Source organism: Hippocampus bargibanti, linkage group LG12 (assembly GCF_051943395.1).
Source record: "Hippocampus bargibanti isolate YZ-2025 linkage group LG12, ASM5194339v1, whole genome shotgun sequence".
In the NCBI taxonomy this organism is placed as follows: Eukaryota; Metazoa; Chordata; class Actinopteri; order Syngnathiformes; family Syngnathidae; genus Hippocampus; species Hippocampus bargibanti.
Window position 1 is genome coordinate 10449573 of NC_142745.1, and position 27822 is coordinate 10477394.

Below are 27822 nucleotides of genomic sequence, written 5' to 3' on the forward strand. Positions count from 1 at the left end.
AGCTCGACTTACGAGCACCCATACTTACGACCACGACCTCCAGACCCTATCTATTTTTAAAATTGTAATTCTATGCCTGGCACCGCAACGTGCTAGCAGTGTACGACAATTTTAGCCAGCCAGCCAGCATCTCACTCTCGCACAGCAATCGACCCTGTGATGGCACCAGGGGGGGGGAGTTTGCGAGTCATTTAGCCTCCGAGTCTCTATTCAACATTTTGAATGGATTTCGACTTTTGACTATTTCAACTTACGACCGTTTGGTCAGAACAGAACTTGGTCGTATGTCGGATGTTACCTGTATATAAGTGTCAAAATATAAGGCACACCACATTATAAGGTGCTACAGTAGAGGCTGGGGGTACGCAATACTTATTCTACGGGGGGAAATGGCTGCTGACAGTAGTTGGGAGACCTGTTGTGGCTCAATATATATAAGGCGCACCCACATATAAGGCGCTGGGTCATCTTTTGAAGAAAATGAAGGCTTTTTGGTGTCCCCTATACACCGAAAAATATGGTAGATATTTTTTTTATTAATCAAATGACTTTTGCACCTCGAAAAAGTACATGTATTATTGTGAGTCGCTGTAATATGCAAAAGACAGGAAAATGAAACAAAAAATGATTTGCCCTATACACCGGAAAATACGGTCTTTTATCTTTGAATTTAATGAAAATAAATTTGTATGAATAAATTAGAGTAATCAGAGTTTTTTTTCAGGATTTAAAAGCTAAAGTAAATCACTTTAATGTTCTTTATTGTTAAAAAAATAAATACAATACAATACATCCTAATTCATATAGTGCTTTCACAACAGCTGCAATGTAACAAACCGCTTCACATATTAGTCAACACAAAGCAAAATAACAAACAACAAGAACATAAAAACAGACTGTTGTGCAATCTTAACGACTTTCCACGTGTACTCTGTAATATTTGAGTACAAGACAAACGCTTTATTACATGCAGCAGTTCTAGTGGAATGAGGAGAGGATGATGAGCCTCCTTTTCACCACTGGATCAGAGATGTCATGGTGGAATGTCCACGTCTGGTACAAGCTAAGTTTTGAAAGCAAACATGAACCTGTAGCATCCATTGAGGAAAAAGCGATTTTCTCACATCTCCTGTCCCACGTAAATCCGCTTCAATTCCAAGTTGCGACAGTTACACATACACATCGGCGCTCTGCGCTGATGCTCCTTTCTTCTCTTCGTGAGCTCCTGAGTAAAATGAGTAATTTTACTGTCTTCTAGTTGGACTATTACCAGTCACAACTCTTTTTTTTTTTACAGTTTCATGCCAATTTCGACGCTGCCTGTACATTTGAGCATCACAATGTCAACTTTCCCTCACTCTTTGCCTGTTGGCGTGTATGTTTTGTCTTGGGTGGGCCGACACTTCCTGCACATTGGCTATCCAAAGTGGGCTGCCGCCTCCGACCACTTTGAACTTCCTGCCTTCATTCATCTCCCTGTGGACGAGTGCCAGGCTGTCTGAGAAGTCTTCATTTTTCTCAAACCGCATTGATACTGCATGAAAAGAGGGCGGGGGGGCACAGATTGAGGGAATTTGATTTTGTTCCAGACCACAGTTATGAGAGGGAGGGCCACAAAGGGAAGAGGGAGGGTGGTTGGGTGAGGAGGTAGGGGTGAAGCATAGAGGAAATGGGTGTAGAGTACTCCTCCTATGCCGCTACACATTCCGACTCTCCTAGAAAAGAGCACAGAAAGGAGGATTAACACCATCTCTTGGGATTAAACTCCAAAGCACCCCAACAAACTGGTAAGAATACATCATGCTTTTTTTATTCCTCTGGCAAATTAACCCCATAACTTGGTAGTACGATAAACTGTAGTAACTGCCGTCCGTCCCTGAAAGAGTTAATGTGTTAATATTCAGACCTTGTCTTTCCACTATCGGGACCTTAAGCAGGAACACATGGCACTGTATTGTAAAATGCAAGAACACAAAAGTCATTCACTACTTTGGGTGACGAGATCCAAGATTTGTCGAAACTGTCGTAGTCTTTTCATTGAAATACGAATTTTTATACTTTTTTACTCATTCGCTGCCATTTACGAATTTATTCGGGAATTGAAAATATGACGTAGAGCATTCCCAAATTTGGTCGGTTTTTGGGTGCCGATAAAGCGCTGTCCATGGCCTCTGGCAATGTTTTTTTCCCTTTCCTCAAGGGGCAGCATTTCCCTTTTTTCATGTTAGCCCTTTGGTCCAGCTTCAAATGTTAAAGCGCTACATCAACCAAGATGTATGTATTGCATTGTATTTTGGACAGCTGCCCTCATTTCAAGCTCACATAACTCTGGCCCATATAATTTAGGATTTAACTTTTTTTCTGATGGAAGAAGAGAGTCTAAGCCTTAGACTCTAAGGTTTCATACGCTGCATTGAATGTTTATGTAGTCCTAAAGCTCAATATTTTGTGGGTCCTGGAATTCAAGTGACAATAAACCCTGGCACTGGGCCATGACACTACTCCAGAGGCCATGGCCAGTGCTTTATCGGCACCAAAACAATAAAACTAAACCCGAACAAATTCGGGAATGGCTCTCTACGTCATATTTTCAATTCCCAAATAAATTCGAGAATGGCAGTGAATGACTTAAAAAAAATATTTTTGGTGGTTTGTGTTTTTCAAGAATTTGGGCTCAGGCTTGTGTCTAATATCTGTCATAATGAAATATTGGTATTAAAAAAACTTTCAGCTTGAAAATGTATTGGTTAAATAGTACACAATTCAGCGATCCACGCTGCTCAGTGTACTCATTAAATGCAAACAAAGAACGGCCACCCTTTTTAGCAACCTTACATCTGTTTGTGGCTACTTGCAGTGAATTTCTTGTGGGGGTAAAAAAGTGCAAGTACTTTATGCAATACAATAAATATAAAGTTCAGTGGAAAATATTAACTTTAACGCAATCATTTGTCATGCTGTAAATCAGGGGTGTCAAAGTCATTTTTTGCCGCGGGCCACATTGTAGTTATGGTTTCCTCTCGAGGGCCGTTATGAATTTGGGGAACCCATTAGAATGTTTAAATCCCTTCAAATATTACATATAGAGCACACAGCAAATTAATGAATAACTCGTTTTCAAATCTGAAGTCAAGAATAATGACTTTTATTGTGGTTGACATCCAAAAATATGAAATTTTGGCTCAGATTTTAGCAATCATCATGGAATTTAACAAGTTTGATTTGCTTTCGCGGGCCGAAAAAAATATGTGGCGGGTCGGATTTGGCCCGCGGGCCTTGACTTTGACACCTGTGCTGTAAATGGAAATATAGAAAGGCACCATGTTTTTTCTCTCTGGTCTTAGCTTGTTCCTGTTTGGAATAAAGGGACTTTTTGAATGAGTTTTTTTTTTTTTTTTTAGAAAGAGGCAGGGGTGTGTAAGACACAATCTTGCTGCTCATGCCCTTGTGGGGGGAAAAAAAGTTATGAGTATGAAGTCATGGAGACCAAAGTGAAAGATGAGAGAGTAGAGTAGGGGCGTCTTTGTAATGGCGCTAATGAAAAAAAGATGTTGAGGGAAGAGAGTCACCAGATCGAGGCTGTTTTTTGGGAGTCCGCTACTCATTTTGGAGACATTTTATGAGGAAACTGAGTTGTGATTCATAACTGGGCCCACTTGCGCCACTTCCTCATGGCACTGCCCAATACTCAGCTGTGTTTTTGGTTTTGTTTGTAGCAACTTCAGCCATGGTGTTCCTCCTCATATCTTTGACCGTGCTGCATCTTGTCACTTTGTCCATGCTGCTCGTAGCTACGCTGGAGAAGGTGAGTGCCACTTTTTTGTCCATGGGGATGGTTCTTGACAGTACACCATGGAAATGTCAAAGCAATTTACCTGTTCTACCTCTCTGAAATCTTTAGCCGCTCTTTAAAGGACAACCGACATCACTTTTTTGTTTCCTAACTGACATCAGAAAAACGTTTTATAGCATCTAAATACCCAAAACACGCAGTATGATATTTTTAGTCAAATGCAAAACACCAATAAAAATGACTTAAAGTGTCCAAAATCTGCAAAAAAAATGAGCTGCGAATTGCGCATTTTCAGAAAGTCCCGCCCCCAGTTCGTGACGTCACGCCAAGACGCCTTGCATTGCTCGAGAATCAAAACAATGGCTTCAGATTCAGAGAATATGCTTTCTTGTTACACATCCAGTTATGAATATGATTCAAATACTTTACTTACAGACAGTGTATTTAGGTGTTCAAATACCTGATATGTTTCGGCGTCTACTTCCGCCTTCGTCAGAGTGTCACGGATGTTGTTGTGACGCGCCATTTTCAGCTGGTGTTGTTATGAGGGCGTGACCTACCTGTCAAATCTGACAGGCAAGCCACGCCCCCCGATGTCCGCTCGTCCCTCCAGGATACTGCTCCAGGTAGTAGAGAGCATGTAGGCTACCTCATCCCTGTTGATGGTCCTTGGTCCTCGCTTCTGGATTGGATGTTTGCAATCGATTAAAAAAGTCATTCCGTGTCATTTTGAGGCATCTGGACTGAAATGTAGCATCCCAGAAAATGCACAAGATGGCGAACAAGCTCTGTTGGAAATGGGCTGATTTGTCTCCTGGGAATTTGTGTCAACTACTATCAAATAGTAGTCTTGGTGCAACACACAACGATTCACCATCACGTTATTTATGTGTTTTCCTTCTAATTTCACCATCAACACAAAGTTTTCAGACCAAACAAAGTACCCAAAATGCATTGTGTGTCGCTTTCTCGGTCAGTGACAATACCTACCGTGGCGTCACGGTAGGTATCGTCACCAACTCAAAAACAAGACTTCCTGAATATTCAGCTTGAGTCTTAAAACGTAAAATATAGCTATATGCGGTGGAATCTTTGTAAAATACGCTCAGTAGAAGTCATTTGAAGTGATTTTACAAATTATGGACACAACTTGTCCCGAGGCGTCGGTTGTCCTTTAAATAACGACTCAACTGGAATCATCGTCTTTGCTCAGCGTGCTCTTTTATTTCAATTTTTCAATCTTTAAATAGACTTTACTTACTTTGCATTTTTACGTGTGTGTTTGTGTGTAGTCCTGGTGGGTCTGGGACAATTCAGAAATCAGCGACTTGTGGTACAACTGTTTCCATGACAATGCCTCAGATACGTGGCTGTGCGCCACCACCAATGAGAGTGGTAAATGATTTTGCCTTTCTGCATGACTTCATGGTGTCCTCAATGCTTCACCTTTAAAAACTGTTTGGTCTTCCCTCATTCCAGACTGGTTGCAGTCGGTCCAAGCGCTCATGGTGCTGTCCGTGGTCTTCTCATCCATTTCCTTGCTGGTGTTTGCAGCTCAGCTCTTCACCATGTCCAAAGGTGGCCTCTTCTACTTGACGGGACTTTGTCAGGCCTTTGCAGGTACTTATCATTGTTGTTATTGTTATTGTTATTGTTATTGTTATTGTTATTGTTATTGTTATTGTTATTAGCATTTGCATTAGAATTAGCGTTAGCATTATCGTTAGCATTATTATTAGCATTATTATTAATATCATTATTACCATTAGTATTGGATTGGATTGGATTTGCCTTTATTCGTCTCGCAGTGGAGAAATTTACATTTCACAGCAGCAAAGTTATGAAAGAAATGAAAGTAGAAAAGCAAAACACAGGAGCTGCTGGAAAGGCAGCAAAAAGCATTAGTATTATTAGCATTAGCATTATTATTAGCATTACTGTTTTTGTTGTTAGTATTGTTATTATTAATGGCTAAATGTTGGGTTTTGTCATACACAATGTGAATAGACAGTTGTTTGATGTTGATTGATTGATATTTTTGTAGCAAGGGTGTATTTTTAATTTATTAGGGGTTTTACTGCTAATAAAGTGAAAATACCATACACATAAAAAGCAGGTAAAATTTCCGATGACATAATTTGAAGCTTAACTTAGTGATATTTGATTTCCATACATAGACATTTCAACTGAATGTTTTGTTATTGTATTTTCTCATTTAACCTTTTTAACTGAGAAGAGAGTGTCATTTTATAATTTGTTAGTGATAGTTTCACTTCATTTTATTCTAAATTTCTGGTAAAAAGAATGTATAATGTGGAAATAATAACCAAGCACTAGTAAGTTTTTTTCCTTTAACGTGAATGTATAATCAATTTTGTTTTACAGTTTCATTAAATACATTGATTCACGTTTTTTATTTAATAATTAATAGGTTTTATTACACTGAAGTACTTTTTTTTCATTATTTAGCGCAATTTATTAAATTTTATAATTTATGGTGGACATCATTTTCCCAATCCTTAATTATTTTTTCTTCTGAATGTTAATTTTTGTTCATATTTACTTGAGTGTTATATTGACCACTACAGAAGTCCACCATATGGATTTTTCTTTTCTTTTATTTATTTACAACAACTGCATTGGCAATCCTTTCATTGTCGCTTCTGTGAGGTAAGGCTAGTGTAGCTTTGAAAAAAAATAGGAATCCGGTGCAAGATGTTAACAATGAATCAGCGATTTATTTTGCCTCTCTGTGGTACAGCAAATTAAATGATAAACCGCAAAAAATGGACGGAAAATAAGGTTGTGACGGCTCGTCCACCTTTTTCCACAGGCTGCACATCGCCACTCCCAAATCAAACTGCAACACCTGTCGATCAACCAAATTCAATCAATCAGCTAAACAGAACAAAACAAATGTCATTGTGAAAAAAGTTAGGATAGTTATTCAATCCAAATTCACAATATGTGATCCTAAAACCTTTCCTGTAACTCTGACAGGCTTCACCGACTTTGCGGCGTGCCTCATCTTCACCTTTCACAGAAAGGAGATTCTTAACGACTCCAGAGATCTGGGCGAAGGTCACTTTGGTTTTTGCTTCATTCTGGCGTGGCTGTGCGTCCCCCTCCTGCTGATCAGTGGCGTCCTGTATGGACACCTACGAAAGAAGGAGTGATCAATACATTAACATTTGTGATAATCGGAAGGACTGAAAGGGCAAAGTTGTCATACTCTGTGCAAATGTGTAAGAAAAAGTGCAAGCTATGCACACATGGTGTTAAATTAATATTACAACAGAAAATTCACAATTTTTGTGTGATCACAGTTATTAAAATTCTCATTTTTTCTTCCAGTAAATTATTCTCACAGTTTGTAATCAAGTGAAAATTTTCCCCTTTTTTGTACAGGTGTTTTCGAATCCCTCAACCATTCAATTGTTTTTTTTATATTTCCAACCATTGATGCTTCCTTGCAACTCACCAGACTTGTCGAGATATTCAATGTATTGGCATGTAAAATGAATTACGCTGTAAAGTAATACTTGGGTGGTTTGGCTGACGTCAGGGAGTTTGCCGACGTCAGGCGAAGAGCCGAACTGCTGTTTGTATATACGTATTAGATAAAGGCGTGTCTACCTTTTGTTGGTTATGTTTGAACATATTGTGACATGCATTTTGTCAACAGCATTTTACCCTGGCAGCGCAGCAAGAATTCAGAAATGGACAACAAGGGAATTCCCCAGATAGTATCGGGAAATGGGCACTGCAAAACAGAATTAGATAATGATTCTGGATTTACAAAACTATGATTAGGCTGGACTAGTCCAAAAAGACATGAAAATATTAAACTGACGCGTTTTCAAGAAAGTCCATATGACATATTTTCTCTCTGAGAAATGCATTATCCAGATGACTAAAATATTTCTGCATTTACTGTACATGAGTTAAAGTGAGCACAGGGAGGCAACGATGTAGCCGGTTGCAAACGGCCAAGAAATCTGTCAGCGGCACAGAATTTATGGAATCCGAATACAATGTTGCCCACAAGGAGTGGAAGGCTTACTGACATGACAGGCGGGGTGGGAACAAGTCAAGCCAGAACCACAGTCAGACAAGCTCCACTGAAGGTGAGCTTGACAAAACGACAACGGAAAAATGCAGCGACTCTATGTGTCTCCTTCGCAGCTTTCTGTATAAGGGCAATATGAGTTGTGGAAGACGGCTGGATACAAACTTCCTTCACACAGTCACCACCGGATGTCTTTCCTGTTGATTATTTGATCCACTACATCAGCGCCTGATTGGACTGATGGCTGACATGAGACGGGATCAGTAGTTGAGAAACTTTGCTCCAGCCATGCCGGGGTCTCAGGAAGCCAGTCTGGATGAGGATGCAGTGTTCCTGCCGGTAACACTGTCTTCCCCGGAGTTCCTCTACTCGGAGCGAGAGCGACATTCGGTGGAGAAACTCCTGTGTGAAGGTCCCAAAGCTTTCTACAACTCTGTCGGCGCAGGGCTCTCCGGCTCCTTCCTGTCTCCCGATGAGGTTAGCGAAATAACCAGCTTGGTTCAGGACTTTCACTTTACCCCATTGCAAAAAGACAAGAATGGAGGGAACGTCAAGCCACATGAAGAGGACCTCACCTCCTCCTACTTCCCGTCCTACTCAGATGTGCCCGCTCCGGGTTTGAAGTTGGGCTGGCCTGAGGCGCCTTGGGTGCGTATGGAAAATGTTGCAGTGTACACGAATCCCCCCTCTGAGGGAGAACCTTCCATCAGAGAAGTCATCCGACGGCATCTGCAGAAGGCCAGCCAAGTACGGATTTTAATATTTAAGCATTCAGCATGGGTAGATCTGTTTCCGAGGCTATGTCCTGATTTACGATGCAGGTACTTGCCATTGTGACTGACCGACTGACAGACAGCACTATCATTGGGGATTTACATGACGCAGCCTCCAGGGGTGTCCCGGTTTATATTATCCTCAACCAACGAACGATTGAGGAGAAGTACACACTCCAAAGGCTGGGACATCCGGTGAGTCGGGCTCGAAAAATTGCCAAAGTACAAAAAGTTGAAAGTAGACACGATATACCAGATTAGTTTATTACTGCTGGAAGTGGACCAGACTCAAAAAAGATTTAAAACTTGATACACTGCATTGTGCGCTTGAGTTATGACACATCGCATGCCTCGGTAATCACGGTCACGCCAGCATAATATTGCAGTTCAACTGGTTACACAGCATTCAGTACAGACTTACAGTTACTGTTGCCGAATCATCAGAATATGTCCCGAATACGAGAACAAAATGACCCATCTGTCCATGCAGTCTTTCATTTAATCAGGATATGTTGTGTTTGTATGGTTTATTGTATGAAGAACCTAATTTTCCTCAAGTCAAATGTTCCTCCTACTCTCAATTCAATGTTGGCAGGGCTCAATTTTCATTCGTACCTATAATTCAGAGTACAAAAGTCTCAGGAATGTGTCCCAAGCAACTAGTTGTCAGGGTTGAAAGCATTGATCCAACATTTTAGACACTCCAGGGTTCAACCCGCTCATCTGTGTACTCATAAATCTCTATATTAGGTATCATATGTGCCAGGTTTGAGAACCAGAACCTTTGCGATTGCTATATGTATCCAAAGTCTCATATACAGTAAAGTCTCGTTATATCGATATCGGATATATCGATAGTCCCGGTTATATCGATACTATTTCTATGCACGCACGGAGAAAATTACATGCAAACAGGGTCGGATATATCGATAGTCCCGGTTATATCGATATTTTTTCGGACTCCCTTGAATATCGATATAACGAGACTTTACTGTATCTATGAATTCTGGTGTACTTTGGTATGAAGTTTCATAATTTTGAGGCCCCTATGTATCCGTCGCCACATTTATGACATCAGTATACCCTTGATTCTTACGTCTGGTACTCAGTGAGTACCATGTCTTGCACATTGACAGGGCCTCAAATATTATCATCTTTTCAGAAAGTGTTAAATATCCTAACTTCCTATGATCCAATGTTCCAAATATTCATAGTGGCATAAATACATGCCGCTACGATTCCTGAATTCAAAGCCTCTCCTGTTCTTTGAGTTCTGTGATTTCAGTGTTTCATTTCCCAAGGGCCTAGAGTATACTCACAGGAAGCTTGAGGTCTACTCACTCCTAGACCACACCTGTGATTGGTCACTAATCACTCACAGCATGAAAACAGTGAATCATTAACACTCACTCCCCGGCCAACCGTGTCTGAGCAGAAATTGATCTTACGTTGGCTGTTACCAATGTTCCTAATGTTATGTTTCACCTTCAATGGCAGAACATTCACGTTCGTGTACTTGGAGGTAAAAGCTTCTGCTCGCGGAAGGGAAAGATGATTGTTGGGGAGTTGAAAGAACAATTCATTCTGGTGGATTTGGAGACAGTAATTCATGGTAGCTACAGGTAAAATGTTCATATCATAAAGGTCTCTCGGTATAACAAGTGATGATATCATAACAGGGCTTCTTGATCTTCGACAGCCTCGCATGGACTGATGCTCACTTACATCGGCATCTCATCACCGTTGTCACTGGCTCAGTCGTGGACAGCTTTGACAAAGAGTTTCGGATCCTGTTTGCGGAGTCTTCCCTGGTTCCCAACTTATTCCAGTATCCTGTTCCCCATGTGGAAATAACTGAGCAGCAACAGGACTTCAAAGACCCCAGCCCCCCAAGACACTTTTACATGACTCAAGAAATTCCCGACCCTCCTTCACCACCGACAGACACCGATCTGGACTGGGAGGCCATGGGTGTCATTGACAGAGAAAGTTTCCCGGAAAGTCTTTTTGAAGACATAGAAATTGAGGAAAAGGATACACCCTTGCTTACTGATGTGACGTTTGACAAAACCACACTTGCTTTGGATACTTATTCTCAAAATGGATTTCACCCTATGACCATGAAAAGGTACAAACACCGCGGATGAGACGTTGATGATCTGTTAGACCCACACACATTCTAAAAACCAATCCCTCATCTTAACCATTCCCCAAATCTAAACCCAGGAATCACCAACATGGTTTTTTGTGATATTCTTGTTAGTATAAAAGTAACGTAAAAGCAGAGGTTTCTCAAAATAGTGTTTAATGTTGATATTTATGTTAATTACCTCGGGCAGTCAGTGTTGATTATTCCTGTAAAACATCATCCACATGATGTGTGTTGTCATATAGACTACCCATCCATCCATTTTCCAGACCGCTTTATCCTCATTAGGGTCTCGGGGGGTGCTTGAGCCTATCCCAGCAGTCTTCGGGCACTCGGCAGGGTATCATTGATTCATATTAACATGAATTTGAGCAAGTTTATTTCAGAAGTGTGTTACTTCTGCGAGGCCCTGGTATAAATCAATATCCAATAAAAAGCTCTCAGTTTCAAAGAGGTAGTCAACCTAACGTCTAACATCAGGGTTTTAAGTCCTGTTCCTCAAGAGCCGGTTTCCTGGATGTCTCCCATTTGTCCCTGGTGCGACACACTTCATTCAAATGATCAAGATTCTTGTCTGTCTTCTGCATACCTTGCTGATTGTCTAATAAAACAACCAACCCGCAAGGAAGAGTAGTTCCACTCCATCTCGTCTTTAACAAACCGTAACCCAAACCCCAACCACGTCCTTATGAGTAACGCTACATCGAAAGTTCTAGATACATTTTCAAATATTTAAAAATTGACATTTACGCCAATATTTACGAACAACTTAAGAATCCATCTGGATCTAGAGTAGATGATTTAATTTCATTAAATCCACGTGATGAAATAAAGGTGAGTACATACAAATACAATTCAGGGTGTCCCGAAGACGGCTGGGATAGGCTCCAGCACACCTCGCGACCCTTATCAGGATTAAACGGTCTGGAAAATGGATGGATGGATAAATTGAAATCTTTTTTCCATAGTAGCCCTAACTTGAAGACAAAAAACAATATACAGTAAAGTCTCGTTGTATCGATATTCTCGTCGGAAAATATATCGATATAACCGGACTATCGATATATCCGATCCTGCGGCATGTGAATTTTCTCCTTGCGTTCATAGAAATAGTATCGTAATAAGCAGTACTATCGATATAACCGATATCGAAAAACGAGACTTTACTGTATGTAAATCTTAAGCGATTAAAAATCGCATTCAACTGTTTGACCTCATCAATGATAGGGCAATGTGTCCCAACCATAGAACGACGATTGTCTGAATGAGTTTATTCTTCATTCTTTATGAACTTGGTAGTAGCCTTCGACTTCTGGTGGCATCAGAATTTTTTATAGAGGGCTATGTTCTAATGAGTGGCATCCTCATCATACATGATCACCAAACTGTAGTTTTGCTAAAACATCCAATCTTAAGGTGGTTTTAGACTTTTTCAAAGCACTATATATCTAAAATCCAAATTTTATTGTATGATTGATGATTCTGATGTATAAATGTGTGATCCAGTTGTGAGTGATGCTTGTTTTTGCACCGAATAGAGTGTGGGACAGCTCTCCAATGTTAAACAGGATGCCAGACAACGCAAGCATTCCCAGGTAAGTTTTCCATGACAGATATTTGAAATATGATTTAAAAATATTAAAATCTGATTCTTTTTAGAAAATGTTCATGTTAGAAGACAGGCATCTATCCACGTCAAAATAATATTTCCTTCATTTCCAGATGGGCAGAACATCAAATAGAACAAGCTGCATCCCGGCAGTCATCCACCGAAGACAGAGCTTTCTCAGCGTGGCGTGACAACAGAGACGGTGACTTGAGGCAAAACGAGTTTATATTTTCCTCAATGAGGGAAAGGCGTCGCACAAGGCCGGATCCCAATGTGAAAGAGGAGAGCGCTTTTGATGACATCAGCTCTGGCATAGAAAACATTGCTGCCTCACGAGTAAGGCAATACTGTTACAAAGCTCAGTTTTTAAAATTGTGGAGGGCAGTTTTTTGGGTCACTAATTAATTTTTAAGGATTACATCTCAAAGGATTACATTTGAGTATCTGGCATGAAAAGTGGGGAAGTCCTTTATTTAAATTTTAAATAAGCCAACCTGTCTTTTTGACAACCCCTTGTTTGATAGTGGACCAATGATTTGCCGTATTTTTTTTTTGTTGTTGACATGTTGGAGATTTATATGAATGTTTCTGCTTGTAGAAACCTTTAATCTTGCGGGTGCCTCAATCAGAGAGCTTCAACTCCCTGAGTGACCTCATAAAGAGGTTTAAACCTCAGAAGGACAGAGCAGAATTATTCAGGAAGGGCTCCAGTACCAACATGTCGGAGTTGACCCAGTCCATGATGGACCTCCGCACGGCTGAACACAGCGCTGACCCAACTCCAGATGAGCGAAGATTCTCAATATCGAGGCTCAATTCCAATGTAAGGCCTGGCTTCTGCATTTCATTGCCTTTCTTATAATCTGACCTCATGTGATTCAATTCAATGTCTTGTAATATTCAGTATCAAGACTCGGACCAAATGACACCAGGCTTAATCTTGATGCAAAGGAGGAACGACGTGGTCAAGTCAGCGCTGCAAAGAATTCCACAGGCCTCTAAACCTAGACCTCGGAGCTTCGCCTTGGATTTGACTTGGAGGCCTCTCAAGGAAAGAAAAGGAGAAGGGAAATGAGCTGCCGTACCATATAACAAAGATCTGTTATATCTGTCTTGAAAAGAACTGGATGACCTCCGTTACCTCTGTAGTATTAATCACCTGAACAAGAAAAAAAGGCTGACTCAAATCAAGAAGTGTCTGGACTTTATTGTTGTGGACACGTTGAGCAAGTTGTGTGATATTGGGGCTTGGAATCTCAGCTTCAGCCTTCACACTGGAGTTCTCATGTTGTCCCGGTAGTCTGGCCTCCTGCCACATTCCAAAAACATGCATTATAGGTTAGTTGAAGACTCCAAATTGCACACAGGTATGAACGTGAAGGTAACAGCTTGTTTGTCTACATGTTCCCTGTGATTGCCTGCCCGACCAGTTCAGGATGACCTTGCTTGTCCCACCCCAAATCAGCTAGGATAGGCTCCAGCTGACTTATATTTTTTATTGTTACCTGTAGCATTCCAAAGTGATTCAGTTTTTTTTAATATGCTGATATCTGACACGTAACTGCACGAAGACTGTGAGTCCTATCTGTGTAAATGCTATTGAATTAAAATGTCCTCCGCTGTAGAAATGGGTCAATGAATTGCAATTTATAGATGTATGGTGTATTTGTGGTTAGCATGTCTGACTCGCCGGCAAGAAGTTAACTCCTCAGCTTTCATTTGATCTAGCTATGACTTCCTCCAACATTCCACAAACATGAGTCTTAGGTTCATTGAAGAATGTTAAATGTCCATAGGCATGTGAGTGTGAGATATTGTCTGATGTGCGTGTGTATGATTGTCTTTTGGTATGTGCTGTATGCAAATGAATGGTGAGGAATTCAAAGTATTCCTCCTATTGCCAAAATGTTGGCAATACTGTCCAAAAATGATGATGCAAAGGAGGAAAACAAAAAAACTCCACACAAAATGGCTGGAGACAAGATGCAAACCGAGATCCTCGGAGATGTGATGTCTACATGTTAACAACACCCACACTGTGCTTTGTACGTACTTTGAAAATAGTTTGAACATACACTTCATACTTCGACATACACTTTATACTTCACATAAATGACCCGAGTGTACTTCAATCTTGAGTTAACAATCCAGTCAAACCCGAAAGAGCTTATTTTAAAATTAACCATGATTATCTTTAATGTATGCAGCACCAGAGACCTTGGATCTGAAACAGGATTTTCTGAATTTGTTTAATGTTGAAGTAACACCCCACCCCGTTTTTACTAGGCATATTTAAAAACGTGTTATCGTAACATAATTTACGGTTTCAAATCATTATTGAATTACTGTACTGAAATTATTAATTATTAAAAGCAACAACGACACGGTTCCTTGTAGTACAACAGATGGCGCTAATCGCCTAATCGTCACGTTACTCTACAATACGCTGAAGAAGTAGAGTTTACGGAAGCACATGTTGCGACCATAGCAATGTGTTCAATGTATGCCTTGCAACTTATAACTTGTTCTGAACATAATTCATATTTTTTTTGCCTCGATTGTCAGATGCTGTCTTGAATTCTTGCAATATGGTTCGAGCATTAAGGTGAGTCTGGGTAAGGTTAGCTAACATCAACGTAAAGTCACGTCTACTTACGACATGCCTAAAGTAACAATTTACAACGCACAGTGGTTTTTAAACTACTTGATTCCTTGTTTACTTTCAACGATTTTTAACTTCAATCGTACATTTATCTGTTTAGTTGACAGCATTTCGTAGCAATTCAGTCGAGTCAACGTGCAGTCAATTTAGACGACAAATAAGTCGAAAAATGGAGGCATCGTGAAACGTTCTTTCAAATCAGTTTATTTTAATTTCATTTAGTACTGTAATTCTTTTTCTCAAGGCGAAATTGTCCAATTTATATTCTGCATTGCGTCACACGATGGGAGACAAAATTGTTAATGTTCTTCCCCACCAAATTTCCCCATTGCGGGACGAATAAAGGTATTCTGATTCTGATTCTGATTCTGACCACTGCTGTTTTTCTTTTAATAGGCGTAAAAAGTTCCAGGGGCCAATTAAACAGCAACAGAATGATGAAGGTGACCCAGAGGGATACAAAAACATAGCTGACCCTGATAAAGTAAGTAGAGTTGAATTCTATTTCGACCATTGATAGCATCTGGTTATGTTCAGGTTTTATCACAGGCTGAAATTGGAATTTGTATGTCAAGGTCACTGAGGCTGTTGCCATTGTGTGGTAGCCATTCAGTCTTATACTGTATATATGAATGCAAATGTATGCATTGATTGATCTGTCTTAAATCTGTCATCTCAGAACTCCAAGGACAAAATCGATGAGTTTCATGATGTGAAGATTGGGGTAAGTTTTTAATCACTATACCTTCCCATGTTTCCAATAGCATTTAAAATGCGATTGACTGTTGGGATCCAACACAAAAACTGCCGAGCGCCAATCAGACAAAGTAGTGATGACTTGTCATGCCTACAAGTAAACAGCATTGTTTGATGCCTTTCTACTTCATTTTAGGACTTAAACAATATTGATTACTCTTATGGGCTACTTCATTGCTAACTATTGATTACGTACTTGGTTTGATAATTTGTGTCTATTTGATGATTAATTTTAACTGTCCATATCATGGTCTTTTCCACACAGGAACTTCTCAAGAGAGGAGTTAATTTGCAGAGCGATGAGGATGAGCTGGATGATGAGGTTTGATCCCATTTTGCTTTTATACTCTATCATTAGCCCATTACAGTTATAAAGGAAATTTGTGCTTATTTCTGCAGGAGGAAGTGATGGCCTTGGATGATTCTGAGATGGATGACGACGATGATGAAGATGTTGAGGAAGACGGTGAAGAGGAAGAAGGCACTGACATGGAGAGTGATCTCGAGGCCAAGCAAGAAGAACGTGAGACATGAATCCACCATGTACTGATTCTAGTGTACATAAAGCTTGCTTAACAATATTTTTATTGTCCTCCTCAGAGCTTCCCAATGAATTAGCATGGGGCAGCAGGAAGAAGATGTTCTATGACTCCGACTATGTGGCCACAAGTGAGAATACCGGATTTTTTTTAAATATCATGGCGAGGGTTGTTATACATCGAATTCAAGTTGACCTTACAATGCATTACAATTTAATTTTCGAATTGCAAAGGCTGCACTTAAAGGGGAAAAAAATCTATTATTTACCTGTAGCTAGATGGATCGTCTAAGTTTTACTGCCTGAGAAGTGTAGTCCACTGTTCCCTGTGTGTTTCCCTGTTATTTGTTTCATGAAAAAATGATGGTCATTGTTTTTTTTTTGTGTGATTACGTTACTGAAATTCATGGTTTTACCGCATTTGAATTTTGTCAAGTTGCTTAAATTGCTAGAATGAGTGCAAGTCAGTGTTTTGTAAATTACATGTAACATCTCCATACGAAGTAGATAAATAACTGTCGTTCATATTGATTCCTGCATCATTTGCAGTGATTCCTGTGTAAATCAAGATTCCTTTCATCACTTTGCTGCTGTGAAATGTAAATTTCTCCACTGTGAGACTAATAAAGGCATATCCAATCCAATCCAATCCAATCCATATTTATAAAATATTTGATATTATTTATTGAAATACAGATGAATGTATTGCATTAGTTTGTTAAAGAATCTATTGGAAGAGGCCTTAAAAAAGTCTGAAATTAATTGCAATATTTTGTAACAAAAATCCCAATTTGATTATTTCACAGAATTGTTATGAATAATAATAATAATCATCATCATCATAACATTTAATTTTTAAGTGCCTTTCAAAACTCTCAAGGACACTTTACAGTCACAGGATTTTTTTGTGCGGGTGAGACATTGCAAGGAACATCAATTTTCAGTGAAGCATTCCACCACTACCAATAACATGTTTCCATTTTATGTTAACAGAGGGAAAGTCTCGCGAAGACTTGGTAGCCGAGGAAGAAGAGGAGGAAGAAGAAGCCAAGAAAATCCAAAAGCGCTTGGCCGAACAGCTCAGTGAGGAGGATTACGACATAAACTTTTTTCAGGTATTTTTATGATCACCAATTAACCGGCCATGAAATGGGCCATCATCTGTGTGGGTAATCCCTTCTTTATCTTATGTGCCTCCACATATAGGAATTTGCTCCAGCGGAGGAGACCAAAGCGACAGTTGTAGAAAAGGAGAACATCGTTAAGGACTTGAAGCAGATGTCTCACAAGCAGAAAATGAAACTGCTCAAGAAGGAGTCGCCCGAGTTGCTTGAACTCATTCAGGACTTCAAGGCGAAGGTACGCAAGCAGTTGTATCGTTGCTTCGTAAAAGTAACCAGTGAGTTGGATGCTTAACAGGCTTTGTTGATGTGCAGCTTACAGAAATGAAGGACCAGCTGCAGCCACTCATGAAGATGGTCAAAAATGGCAAAATCCCACCGGGAAAGGTGAATTATTTTAAATTTGGATTCAAAGCTTAATCAATGTTTCTGGCGCAGAGAGTCCAAATAGATTAATATTTTTGAATTGTGTATTGTATTAAAGTGCTGGTCAGACCTCTGGCGATGTTTTTCCCTTCCACGAGGGGGCAGCATTTACCTTTGGTCCATGTTAGCACTTTTTTCCAGCTTCATCGGTTGTGAAAGCGCTATATAAATCACTATGTTTGTATTATACCGTATTATATTTTGTACACCCGCCACACACATATAACTTAGGAATTAACTTTTTTTTTTTAATGAAAGTAGAGAGTCTAAGGTTTCTAATGCTGTATTGAATGTTTATGTAGTCATAAAACGCAATATTATGTCTGTCCTGCAATTTGAGTGAAAATGACAAAACCCCTGGCACTGGAGTGGATGGATTTTTGCGCATGGGTTGGCAGTGAATGAGTTAACATCTTCTACTGAACAATTTCTACTTCTATTTCTAAAAGGGTGCTGACTACCTGCAGACAAAACAGCAGCTTTACCTCAAGTGAGTAGAGTAGTTTCAATCTGTGAATCAATCTCACTCGCCAAGTTTTCATATTTAATATTTCCCGTCGCAGTTATTGTACGAACATCAGCTTCTACTTGGTGCTCAAAGCCAAACGAATCCCCGCTCACAACCATCCCGTCATCGAACGACTGCTCACTTATAGAAATGTAAGTCTTTACATCTTCATTCATCTGGTATGAATACTTCATGGTGGAATGGTGCATTGTTGGACCTTAGATAAGAAATTTCAAACGTTTGATGAGTACTCATGAACCAATCCGCCAGAAGATGGTAGCGGTGCACCTCGTTAGGCATACCGTTGAATGCGACAGTAAGTCATAAAAGATGGAGATGTGAATTCAGGTTGGTTATTTGCATTAAGGAACGAAAGCTAGCTAACATATCAACAGAGGATTTAGGAGATAGTAATGTAAGTTTCAGGTTTACGGATGCTGTGTCACAAAGTGAATTAAAAATAGCTCAAGTTGAAGTTTGTATGTAAGAACATTGGATCAAAAGCTGTTCATCATTTGAGAAAATAGTTTTAAAAGACAACCGACGTCTCCGGACAAGTTGTGTCCACAATTTGTAAAATGGCTTCAAATGACTTCTACTGAGCGTATTTTAATAAGATTCCACCGCATATAGCTATATTTTACGTTTTAAGACTTGCGCTGAATATTCAGGAAGTCTTGTTTTTGAGTTGGTAACGAGTCCGTACGTGATGTCACTGAAGGAACGCCCCTGACCGAAAAAAAGACACATTGTAGCAGTCCTTCCATCACGTCAATGTATTTTGCTGTACTTGTTTGGTCTGATAACCTCGTGTTGCACCCAAAAGCCGCCAGATGAGGGTGTCCAAGCTCCATATAAGGAATTATCAGCCTGTGGAAACGGGCTGATTCATTCCTCATAACAGCTCGGTGGCCATTTTGTGCCTCTTTTTGGGTGAGACATTTCCCCCAATGTTGCCTCAAAATGGCACGGAATAAATTCTTGAATCGATTGCAAACATGTATGCTTTCCTCTTCAGAACTACAGTAAAGTCTCGTTATATCGATATTCTCTGGAGTCGGAAAAAATATCTGTATAACCGGACTATCAATATATCCGATCCTGCGGCATGTAAAATTTCTCCTTGCGTTCATAGAAATACAGTAAAGTCTCGTTATATCGATATTCAAGGGAGTCCGAAAAAATATCGATACAACCGGGACTATCGATATATCCGACCCTGTTTGCATGTAATTTTCTCCGTGCGTGCATAGAAATAGTATCGATATAACCGGGACTATCGATATACAGTAAAGTCTCGTTATATCGATATCGGATATATCGATAGTCCCGGTTATATCGATACTATTTCTATGCACGCACGGAGAAAATTACATGCAAACAGGGTCGGATATATCGATAGTCCCGGTTATATCGATATTTTTTCGGACTCCCTTGAATATCGATATAACGAGACTTTACTGTATCCGATATCGATATAACGAGACTTTACTGTAGTATCGTAATAAGCAGTACTATCGATATAACCGATGTCGATATAATGAGACTTTACTGTATTTGAATCATATTCATAACTGGATGTGTAACAAGAAAGCATATTCTCTGAATCTGAAGCCATTGTTTTGATTTTCCAGCAATGAAAGACGTCTTGGCGTGACATCACGAACTGGGGACGGGACTTTCTGAAAATGCCCAATTCACAGCTCAATTTTTTGCAGATTTTGGACACTTTAAGTCATTTTTATTGGTGTTTTGCATTTGAATAAAAATATACTGTATGTTTTGGGTATTTTAGATGCTATAAAACGTTTTTCTGATGTCAGTTAAGAAAAAAAGTGACGTTGGTTGTCCTTTAAGGCTGATGTAAAGCTGAAGTCTTCTTGCCTGCAGCTCATCAATGAATTGAGTTCTGTTGATGCCCGCCTGGCACCGCAGTATAGCAAGCTGTTGGCTGCTCATGAGGAGGAGAACACCAGCAGACGCGTGGATGAGAAGAAAACTGTTGTATCCACCAAAAACGACAAGGTGAAGAAAAGCTATACATTAGCGCTAATATGCTCTGCATGCATGATTTCCACCTTTGAAATACGAGGATGTGCTAACTTCCAGTTAACTAACGCATCGCGATCACATGAAGTTATAAAAAAAAAATCTTAATTTCTATTTGCTCCAGTTATCCAAGTAATAATCCAAAAATCAATATCAGCTTCATAGTACCTTGAAACCAACGAAGACCAGGTGGAAATGTGCACAGTCGCTTCCCTACTTACGAACATTCGAGTTACGAACGATACATACAAACATTTTTGTAGTAACATATCTAATATTCTCTCCAGTTGTACATACAGTAAAGTCTCGTTATATCGATAGTACCGCTTATTACGATACTATTTCTATGAACGCAAGGAGAAAATGTACATGCCGCAGGATCGAATATATCGATAGTCCGGTTATATCGATATTTTTTCCGACTCCCGAGAATATCGATATAACGAGACTTTACTGTATCTTTATAGAGCATATATGTACTTTACCAATTGTTTATTTTTCAGTACAAACCAATACAAGTTACTTATACAAGCCATAAACATATTTATATAAACTTTAAACATACTTATATGAGCCTTAAACATCCATTCCATACAACATATAGCACTGAAGCAACCTGCGAACAAATTCAGCCTACAAACAACCATTCGGAACTTATCTCGTTCGTAAGTTGGGGAGCGTCTGTAGTTGTTGCTTTGCATATGCTTGTTCCATTACTTGGAGTTAACACAGTTGCTAATGGTGGCACGATTGTAGACGCAGGATTCTGGCAAAGTGGTGCCAGAGACAGGCACTGCCTCTGACTCGGACCTGGACGAGGAGGCGGCGTTGCAATTTTACAGAGACGTGGAGGAAAGGATGAAGTTGAAAAGGAAGAACAAAGCTCAGAAAGCTGAAGAGTAAGTTTGGATTGTGAACTCAGGATAACACGAAAAAATCGGTTTCTTCATTGTTGACATTGTTGCAGGATGGATGATGATGATGATGATGGCGAGGAGGAGGAGTTTGGTTCAGGGGCGAAGAGAGGCATCACGGCCCAGGTAAGTGTACATTGCAGCAATTAGTCAAATAATTAAATTTTGAAAAAGTCCTTCCATCACGTCAATGTATTTTGCTGTACTTGTTTGGTCTGACAACCTGGTGTTGCACCCAAAAGCCGCCAGAAGAGGGTGTCCAAGCTCCATATAAGGAATTATCAGCCTGTGGAAACGGGCTGATTCAATCCTCATAACAGCTCGGTGGCCATTTTGTGCCTCTTTTTGGGTGAGACATTTCCCCCAATGTTGCCTCAAAATGGCACGGAATAAATTCTTGAATCGATTGCAAACATGTATGCTTTCCTCTTCAGAACTACAATAAAGTCTCGTTATATCGATATTCTCTGGAGTCGGAAAAAATATCGATATAACCGGACTATCGATATATCCGATCGTGCGGCATGTAAATTTTCTCCTTGCGTTCATAGAAATACTATTGTAATAAGCAGTACTATCGATATAACCGATATCGATATAACGAGACTTTACTGTATTTGAATCATATTCATAACTGGATGTGTAACAAGAAAGCATATTCTCCAAATCCGAAGCCATTGTTTTGATTTTCCAGCAATGCAAGACGTCTTGGCGTGACGTCACGAACTGGGGTCGGGACTTTCTGAAAATGCCCAATTCGCAGCTCAATTTTTTGCAGATTTTGGACACTTTAAGTCATTTTTATTGGTGTTTTGCATTTGAATAAAAATATACTGTATGTTTTGGGTATTTTAGATGCTATAAAACGTTTTTCTGATGTCAGTTAAGAAAAAAAAGTCGGTTGTCCTTTAAGGCTGATGTAAAGCTGAAGTCTTCTTGCCTGCAGCTCATCAATGAATTGAGTTCTGTTGATGCCCGCCTGGCACCGCAGTATAGCAAGCTGTTGGCTGCTCATGAGGAGGAGAACACCAGCAGACGCGTGGATGAGAAGAAAACTGTTGTATCCACCAAAAACGACAAGGTGAAGAAAAGCTATACATTAGCGCTAATATGCTCTGCATGCATGATTTCCACCTTTGAAATACGAGGATGTGCTAACTTCCAGTTAACTAACGCATCGCGATCACATGAAGTTGTAAAAAAAAAATCTTAATTTCTATTTGCTCCAGTTATCCAAGTAATAATCCAAAAATCAATATCAGCTTCATAGTACCTTGAAACCAACGAAGACCAGGTGGAAATGTGCACAGTCGCTCCCCTACTTACGAACATTCGAGTTACGAACGATACATACAAACATTTTTGTAGTAACATATCTAATATTCTCTCCAGTTGTACATACAGTAAAGTCTCATTATATTGATAGTACTGCTTATTACGATACTATTTCTATGAACGCAAGGAGAAAATGTACATGCCGCAGGATCGGATATATCGATAGTCCGGTTATATCGATATTTTTTCCGACTCCCGAGAATATCGATATAACGAGACTTTACTGTATCTTTATAGAGCATACATGTACTTTACCAATTGTTTATTTTTCAGTACAAACCAATACAAGTTACTTATACAAGCCATAAACATATTTATATAAACTTTAAACATACTTATATGAGCCTTAAACATCCATTCCATACAACATATAGCACTGAAGCAACCTGCGAACAAATTCAGCCTACAAACAACCATTCGGAACGTATCTCGTTCGTAAGTTGGGGAGCGTCTGTAGTTGTTGCTTTGCATATGCTTGTTCCATTACTTGGAGTTAACACAGTTGCTAATGGTGGCACGGTTGTAGACGCAGGATTCTGGCAAAGTGGTGCCAGAGACAGGCACTGCCTCTGACTCGGACCTGGACGAGGAGGCGGCGTTGCAATTTTACAGAGACGTGGAGGAAAGGATGAAGTTGAAAAGGAAGAACAAAGCTCAGAAAGCTGAAGAGTAAGTTTGGATTGTGAACTCAGGATAACACGAAAAAATCGGTTTCTTCATTGTTGACATTGTTGCAGGATGGATGATGATGATGATGATGATGATGGTGAGGAGGAGGAGTTTGGTTCAGGGGCGAAGAGAGGCATCACGGCCCAGGTAAGTGTACATTGCAGCAATTAGTCAAATAATTAAATTTTGAAAAAAAAAAGCCAAAACAAAATCTCATTTAATTTTTCAACAATCACGTGGCACACATCACCGTGTTCAGCAAAATCAATTTTAATCCGATTGCCTGTATCTAAAAAAAAATCCAATAGCTATAGGCCCAGTGTCATCTAACTATCTCCCTTGCAGTATGACATGTTACTGTTCAAAAGCTCAGTTACAGAAATATCCCACTTTTACTGGTTTCTGTGTAAAAGTCATACAATTTGCTCAAAAGACAGAGCCACAAAAATACTGTAAATGTGAGTTCTCTTATTGGACTGCAATTCTGCACAATCGATGTGAAAGAAGCTTATCCTCTGTCACCAGGTTCTGTGTAAAATGCAGAATGTCCGGCAATAGATGCCAAATTCGTTGTTCTTTTCCTTTCGGCTTTTCCCTTCAAGGGGTCGCCACAGCAAATCAGTGTCCTCCATCTTGAGAGGTTTGATCGGCATGTTTGTTTTGGCCAAGCTTTTACGTCAGATGCCCTTCCTAACACAACCCTCTGTATTTATCCGGGCTTGGGACCGGCACAAGAAGACATATGTCCCTTTGTGGCTACAGAACAAGCAACTCGCTCAGTAAAAGGCTCCCAAACGTTGTAATGTGGAAATTTTGCAGGATCTCAGTGCAAAAGAGGCTTATGTGTCATCAGGTAAAAAAGAGCTAAATTAACCTGTGCGGGTTAGATTTTTTTTTAATCTAGATTCCGCATTAAAGCTGTAAACAGAACCCATTGTAATACAGTGTGACCCAAAAAGATGCGTACCCATAAAAATTACAATTGTGGCTTTGATTAAAAAGCTATTTATTTCAAATTATAACCACACCTTAGTCAGTTTATGGAACACCATTCACCAGTTTCAGCTATTTCTGTTAATTCGTTGAGTCGATTTATGGCTTTTCCAAGATGTGTTCCAAATGTCCACCATTTTGTTGCAAGCAAACCCGGACTCGTCTGACAAAGTTGTCAATCACTTTGGCACACTCCTCTTTCGGGAGAAAACATTGCTGCAGTGAGGGACTCAGTAGGACGCATCTTTTTGGGTCACCCTCCCACGAGTAAAGGTATGATTGCAACGGAATGGTGGACATTTGGATGACGAAACATAAATTGACTAAAAATTGACAGAAATAGCTGAAACTGTGGTGAATGGTCTTCCATAAACTGAAAAATGGGTGGTTGTAATTAGAAATACATTGCTTTTTAATCAAAGCCACAATAGAAATTTTCATGGGTACGCATATTTTTGGGTCACCCTGTATAATAGCCACTCCACCTCCCTTTTTAACGATGGTGCTTTCCAACATGAAATGTTTCAAACACATCCTAATTTTATGCCTTTTCGCAGATGGCCAAGAACAAAGGACTCACTCCCAAGAGGAAGAAGATTGACCGCAACCCCCGAGTCAAACACCGGGAGAAGTTCCGGCGGGCTAAGATCCGCAGGAAGGGCCAAGTATGTAGTCCCTTGGCCTGAACGTAGTTCCAGTACACGCTTATGTTCAATATTGTCTCTTCATTAGGTCCGGGATGTTCGGCGGGAGGAGACGAGATACAGTGGAGAACTCTCCGGTATCCGCGCAGGTCTTAAGAAAAGTATCAAACTCAAGTAACAAAAGGAAACGCCACACTGCGCCGCAAAGCTTGTTCACACAGAATCTTCGTAAGACTTTGAACAATCTAATCATGGTAAAAAATTGTTGTAAAACAAATCTAACATCATGCCAAGTGAATACATCTTTTACAATCTTTTTAATGTGTTTAGAACATTTTTTGAACCAACATTGAAATAATAGAACGTTGTTCATTGAACAGTACAGTTAAAGTTGGCACGAACATTCAAATTCTAAATATTTTACTGTGAATGGTAATTTTCTTTAATAGTGAAATTTAAGTCTTGTGACTTGTTTAGATATGAAAATATGGGGCCCTAAATTATTTAGCCTCTTAACATCCAGAATTCAGTGTCAAGACGCATAGGCACCAACATTGCACATGATTGTTTGCTTTCAATTCATGAATCATCTCTTTTCGACTGCAAAGCTAACAATTCAAGACAACATACAGGTAACATGATGACAGTGACAGTGCTCAGACCGCTTGTTTTTCAATAAAGTGCTCGTGGGCCGCGGTCAAATAAGTCACGATCTTTTCCTCGATCTCCACCTGGTTGTCGACCTCCTCCTTGGAGAGGACCACCTCGTGCTGGCTGGTGGGCGTCACCACCACCACATGGCCCCTCCGGGAGTCAAGAACGTTGGCGATCACCACCTGGTGCTTGTATGTGTCCAGCGCTCGCTGAGCTTTCTCTAATAAGATGGCGACGTCAGTTTCCAGTTTGAAAGATATGACGAACGCCCGGGGTGCCCAGTCCATCACCAATGGGGACAAAATTTTGGGCACCATCTTCAAGCTTAGCTGTGGGGAGATAGGGATTGATTGTTGAGATTGTTTTTAGACATTTGCGGGGTTCGCACATCTACTTTAAATATTTTCATTGCTTTTTAAAATTTGAGACAGTCAAATTGCTTACTACAATTCATAGGCATCAAGTAATCAAGAACTATTGGTGACTTGAGTCTATCAGGATAATAATTCCAAGATCTCATAATTAATGATAACCTAGACTATTATTTGAGAGACAATGGTAATCATGATTTTTACCGATTTGAACAACAAAAAAGCAAAAGTTTGCATGAAGGCATTGTTTTGAATGTATTTTTGGCTTACTTGAAGTGGTCCATTGGAAGATTGGATTTTGTGCTCTGGCATGTCACATGCGGGGATGTAGAAATCAGACACAGCTGCTGCCAAGTAAAACATGGCCTTGGATCCTAAAATCCAGGGGTCTGTTAGTGACGTGAACACAAGTCAATGCTATAGCCGTTTACATTTTTCTACCTATGCTGCTGAGGGCCTGTGCTGACGCCTTGAGGAGGTGCAGGTAGTCAGACAGAGTGCTGAACTCGACAGGGAGCAGAAGTTTGCTTTTTGTGACTTCCTGATACTTCTTCAGTACTTTGGCGATGTTTGGGAGCACCTGAGGGTTCACCATAACACGGTCCTGGTCCCCGCTCGAAAACTGCAGGGTATCCAGTACATTGACAGAGGAGAACGTGCGAGCATATGGGTAGAGTGAGCGATGCCTGTGCAGGAAGACAACGGCGTAACCGGCGTCCAAGAAGTACTCTGCGGACTGCGCTCCCCTCCTGCCGCTGCTGAAATTGTCAAGGAAGCGAACGGTGCGCGACTCCAATGGAACTTTGGTGCCACCCGATGTGATGAGAACCACACAGCGACCCGCCTCGGCATGATGCCGGGCGAAGGTGGTCATCCTCTCCCGGACCTGGTCCACTTGCGAAGGAGCGGCGAACTCTTTCGCCAACTTGCCATCGATGGAAGATTGTCTGGGCTCTGCCATAGCCTGCTGCTGTTAATATTTCTGGGCAGGTTTGAAGTTTTTTTGTTAGTTGTTCTTATTTAAGTATTAACTAAAAGGCAAGTAATTCGTACCATATGTTTCCAATCACCTGATTTTATTAGGGACAACTAAAGACTAGTCGAATATCATGTCAACACCAAAGAAATGCATCTTGTTTCATTTTCGCTTTTGAAATTAAACTTAAAACAAATGTCTTTCATTTTCTCTTTATTGCACGACAGCCCAGAGTATAGTAAGAACAAAAGGTAAAGCTGTCACTTTTGCACGAACACAAAGTGAACTCTACCTTGTCAGCGACTACCTCTTCGTAACCACTCTAAAATTTTTGGAGAAAAACGAAATACCGTACAAAATTCTTACTTTAGACTTCAGGTGTGGAGGAAGATGAGCGTGCCGCAGAGCTGAGTATGTGTCACAACTTTTGGCACTTCCCGGAATTCAGTGAAGCCCTTTTCTTCGCTTTGTTGAGAAACACAATAGCGCCCGTAAGCGAGTATTGGCGGTACTGCAGTTAAAGGGGTATACAATTAAAAACACAGCATACACGTTCCTATTCAAACGCCATTGTATTTTGATCCCATATCTACACGATGGTAAAAATCCGAACTACGTATTTAATGACACTATTTCTTTCTTCACAAGTTACTTCCTGGCTAACTGTACCCTATGGTACAGTACATGGCGTGTAGTAAAGGACACCACACTTTTACATTTTTCCCATAAGGATAATCCATGTTTAAAATTGCATGATTTTGTTTAATATTTTCCTTGGCTTCAAAAACCAACGCCTTCACAGTACTAGTAATT

The 27822-nt window shown here is 40.1% G+C and overlaps 4 protein-coding genes and 1 long non-coding RNA gene across 7 annotated transcripts; 3 read left to right on the top strand and 2 right to left on the bottom strand.

Moving 5' to 3' along the window:
* The first annotated feature begins 1658 nt into the window (after positions 1–1658).
* On the top strand, positions 1659–7433 carry emp3a (epithelial membrane protein 3 (MAM blood group) a). The gene is made up of 5 exons (XM_089010813.1): positions 1659–1787; positions 3717–3805; positions 5086–5188; positions 5273–5413; positions 6794–7433. Exons 2-5 carry the CDS (start codon positions 3728–3730, stop codon positions 6967–6969), a joined length of 498 nt encoding a protein of 165 aa, XP_088866939.1. The 5' UTR covers positions 1659–1787; positions 3717–3727; the 3' UTR covers positions 6970–7433.
* Positions 6441–8832, bottom strand: LOC148890431 (uncharacterized). Its single transcript, XR_016116691.1, has 4 exons — positions 8692–8832; positions 8438–8591; positions 6828–6951; positions 6441–6662 (listed from the first exon to the last, which is right to left on the bottom strand). It is a non-coding gene; the product is annotated as an uncharacterized LOC148890431 (long non-coding RNA).
* Positions 7579–14193, top strand: sack1e (scaffolding CK1 anchoring protein E). 3 transcript variants are annotated; one of them, XM_089010809.1, is made up of 8 exons: positions 7579–8609; positions 8684–8830; positions 10133–10257; positions 10335–10763; positions 12323–12379; positions 12507–12729; positions 12992–13216; positions 13298–14193. In XM_089010809.1, the coding sequence occupies exons 1-8, from the start codon at positions 8151–8153 to the stop codon at positions 13466–13468; spliced, it is 1836 nt and encodes a 611-aa protein (XP_088866935.1). In that variant the 5' UTR covers positions 7579–8150; the 3' UTR covers positions 13469–14193. The 3 variants fall into 3 exon arrangements, with proteins under 3 accessions (XP_088866935.1, XP_088866936.1, XP_088866938.1); XM_089010810.1 differs by lacking the exon at positions 12323–12379; XM_089010812.1 differs by lacking the exon at positions 10133–10257 and having other exon boundaries at positions 10315–10763.
* A 660-nt stretch (positions 14194–14853) lies between these two features.
* utp3 (UTP3 small subunit processome component) lies at positions 14854–25324 on the top strand. The gene is made up of 16 exons (XM_089010927.1): positions 14854–14998; positions 15452–15539; positions 15735–15779; positions 16077–16133; positions 16211–16334; positions 16412–16480; positions 17343–17464; positions 17556–17708; positions 17786–17857; positions 18346–18386; positions 18460–18556; positions 20295–20429; positions 21210–21352; positions 21421–21493; positions 24922–25029; positions 25097–25324. The coding sequence occupies exons 1-16, from the start codon at positions 14982–14984 to the stop codon at positions 25184–25186; spliced, it is 1434 nt and encodes a 477-aa protein (XP_088867053.1). The 5' UTR covers positions 14854–14981; the 3' UTR covers positions 25187–25324.
* Positions 25307–27469, bottom strand: ppcs (phosphopantothenoylcysteine synthetase). The gene is made up of 4 exons (XM_089010928.1): positions 27376–27469; positions 26475–27015; positions 26304–26407; positions 25307–25991 (listed from the first exon to the last, which is right to left on the bottom strand). Exons 2-4 carry the CDS (start codon positions 26992–26994, stop codon positions 25665–25667), a joined length of 951 nt encoding a protein of 316 aa, XP_088867054.1. The 5' UTR covers positions 26995–27015; positions 27376–27469; the 3' UTR covers positions 25307–25664.
* Positions 27470–27822: the final 353 nt, after the last annotated feature.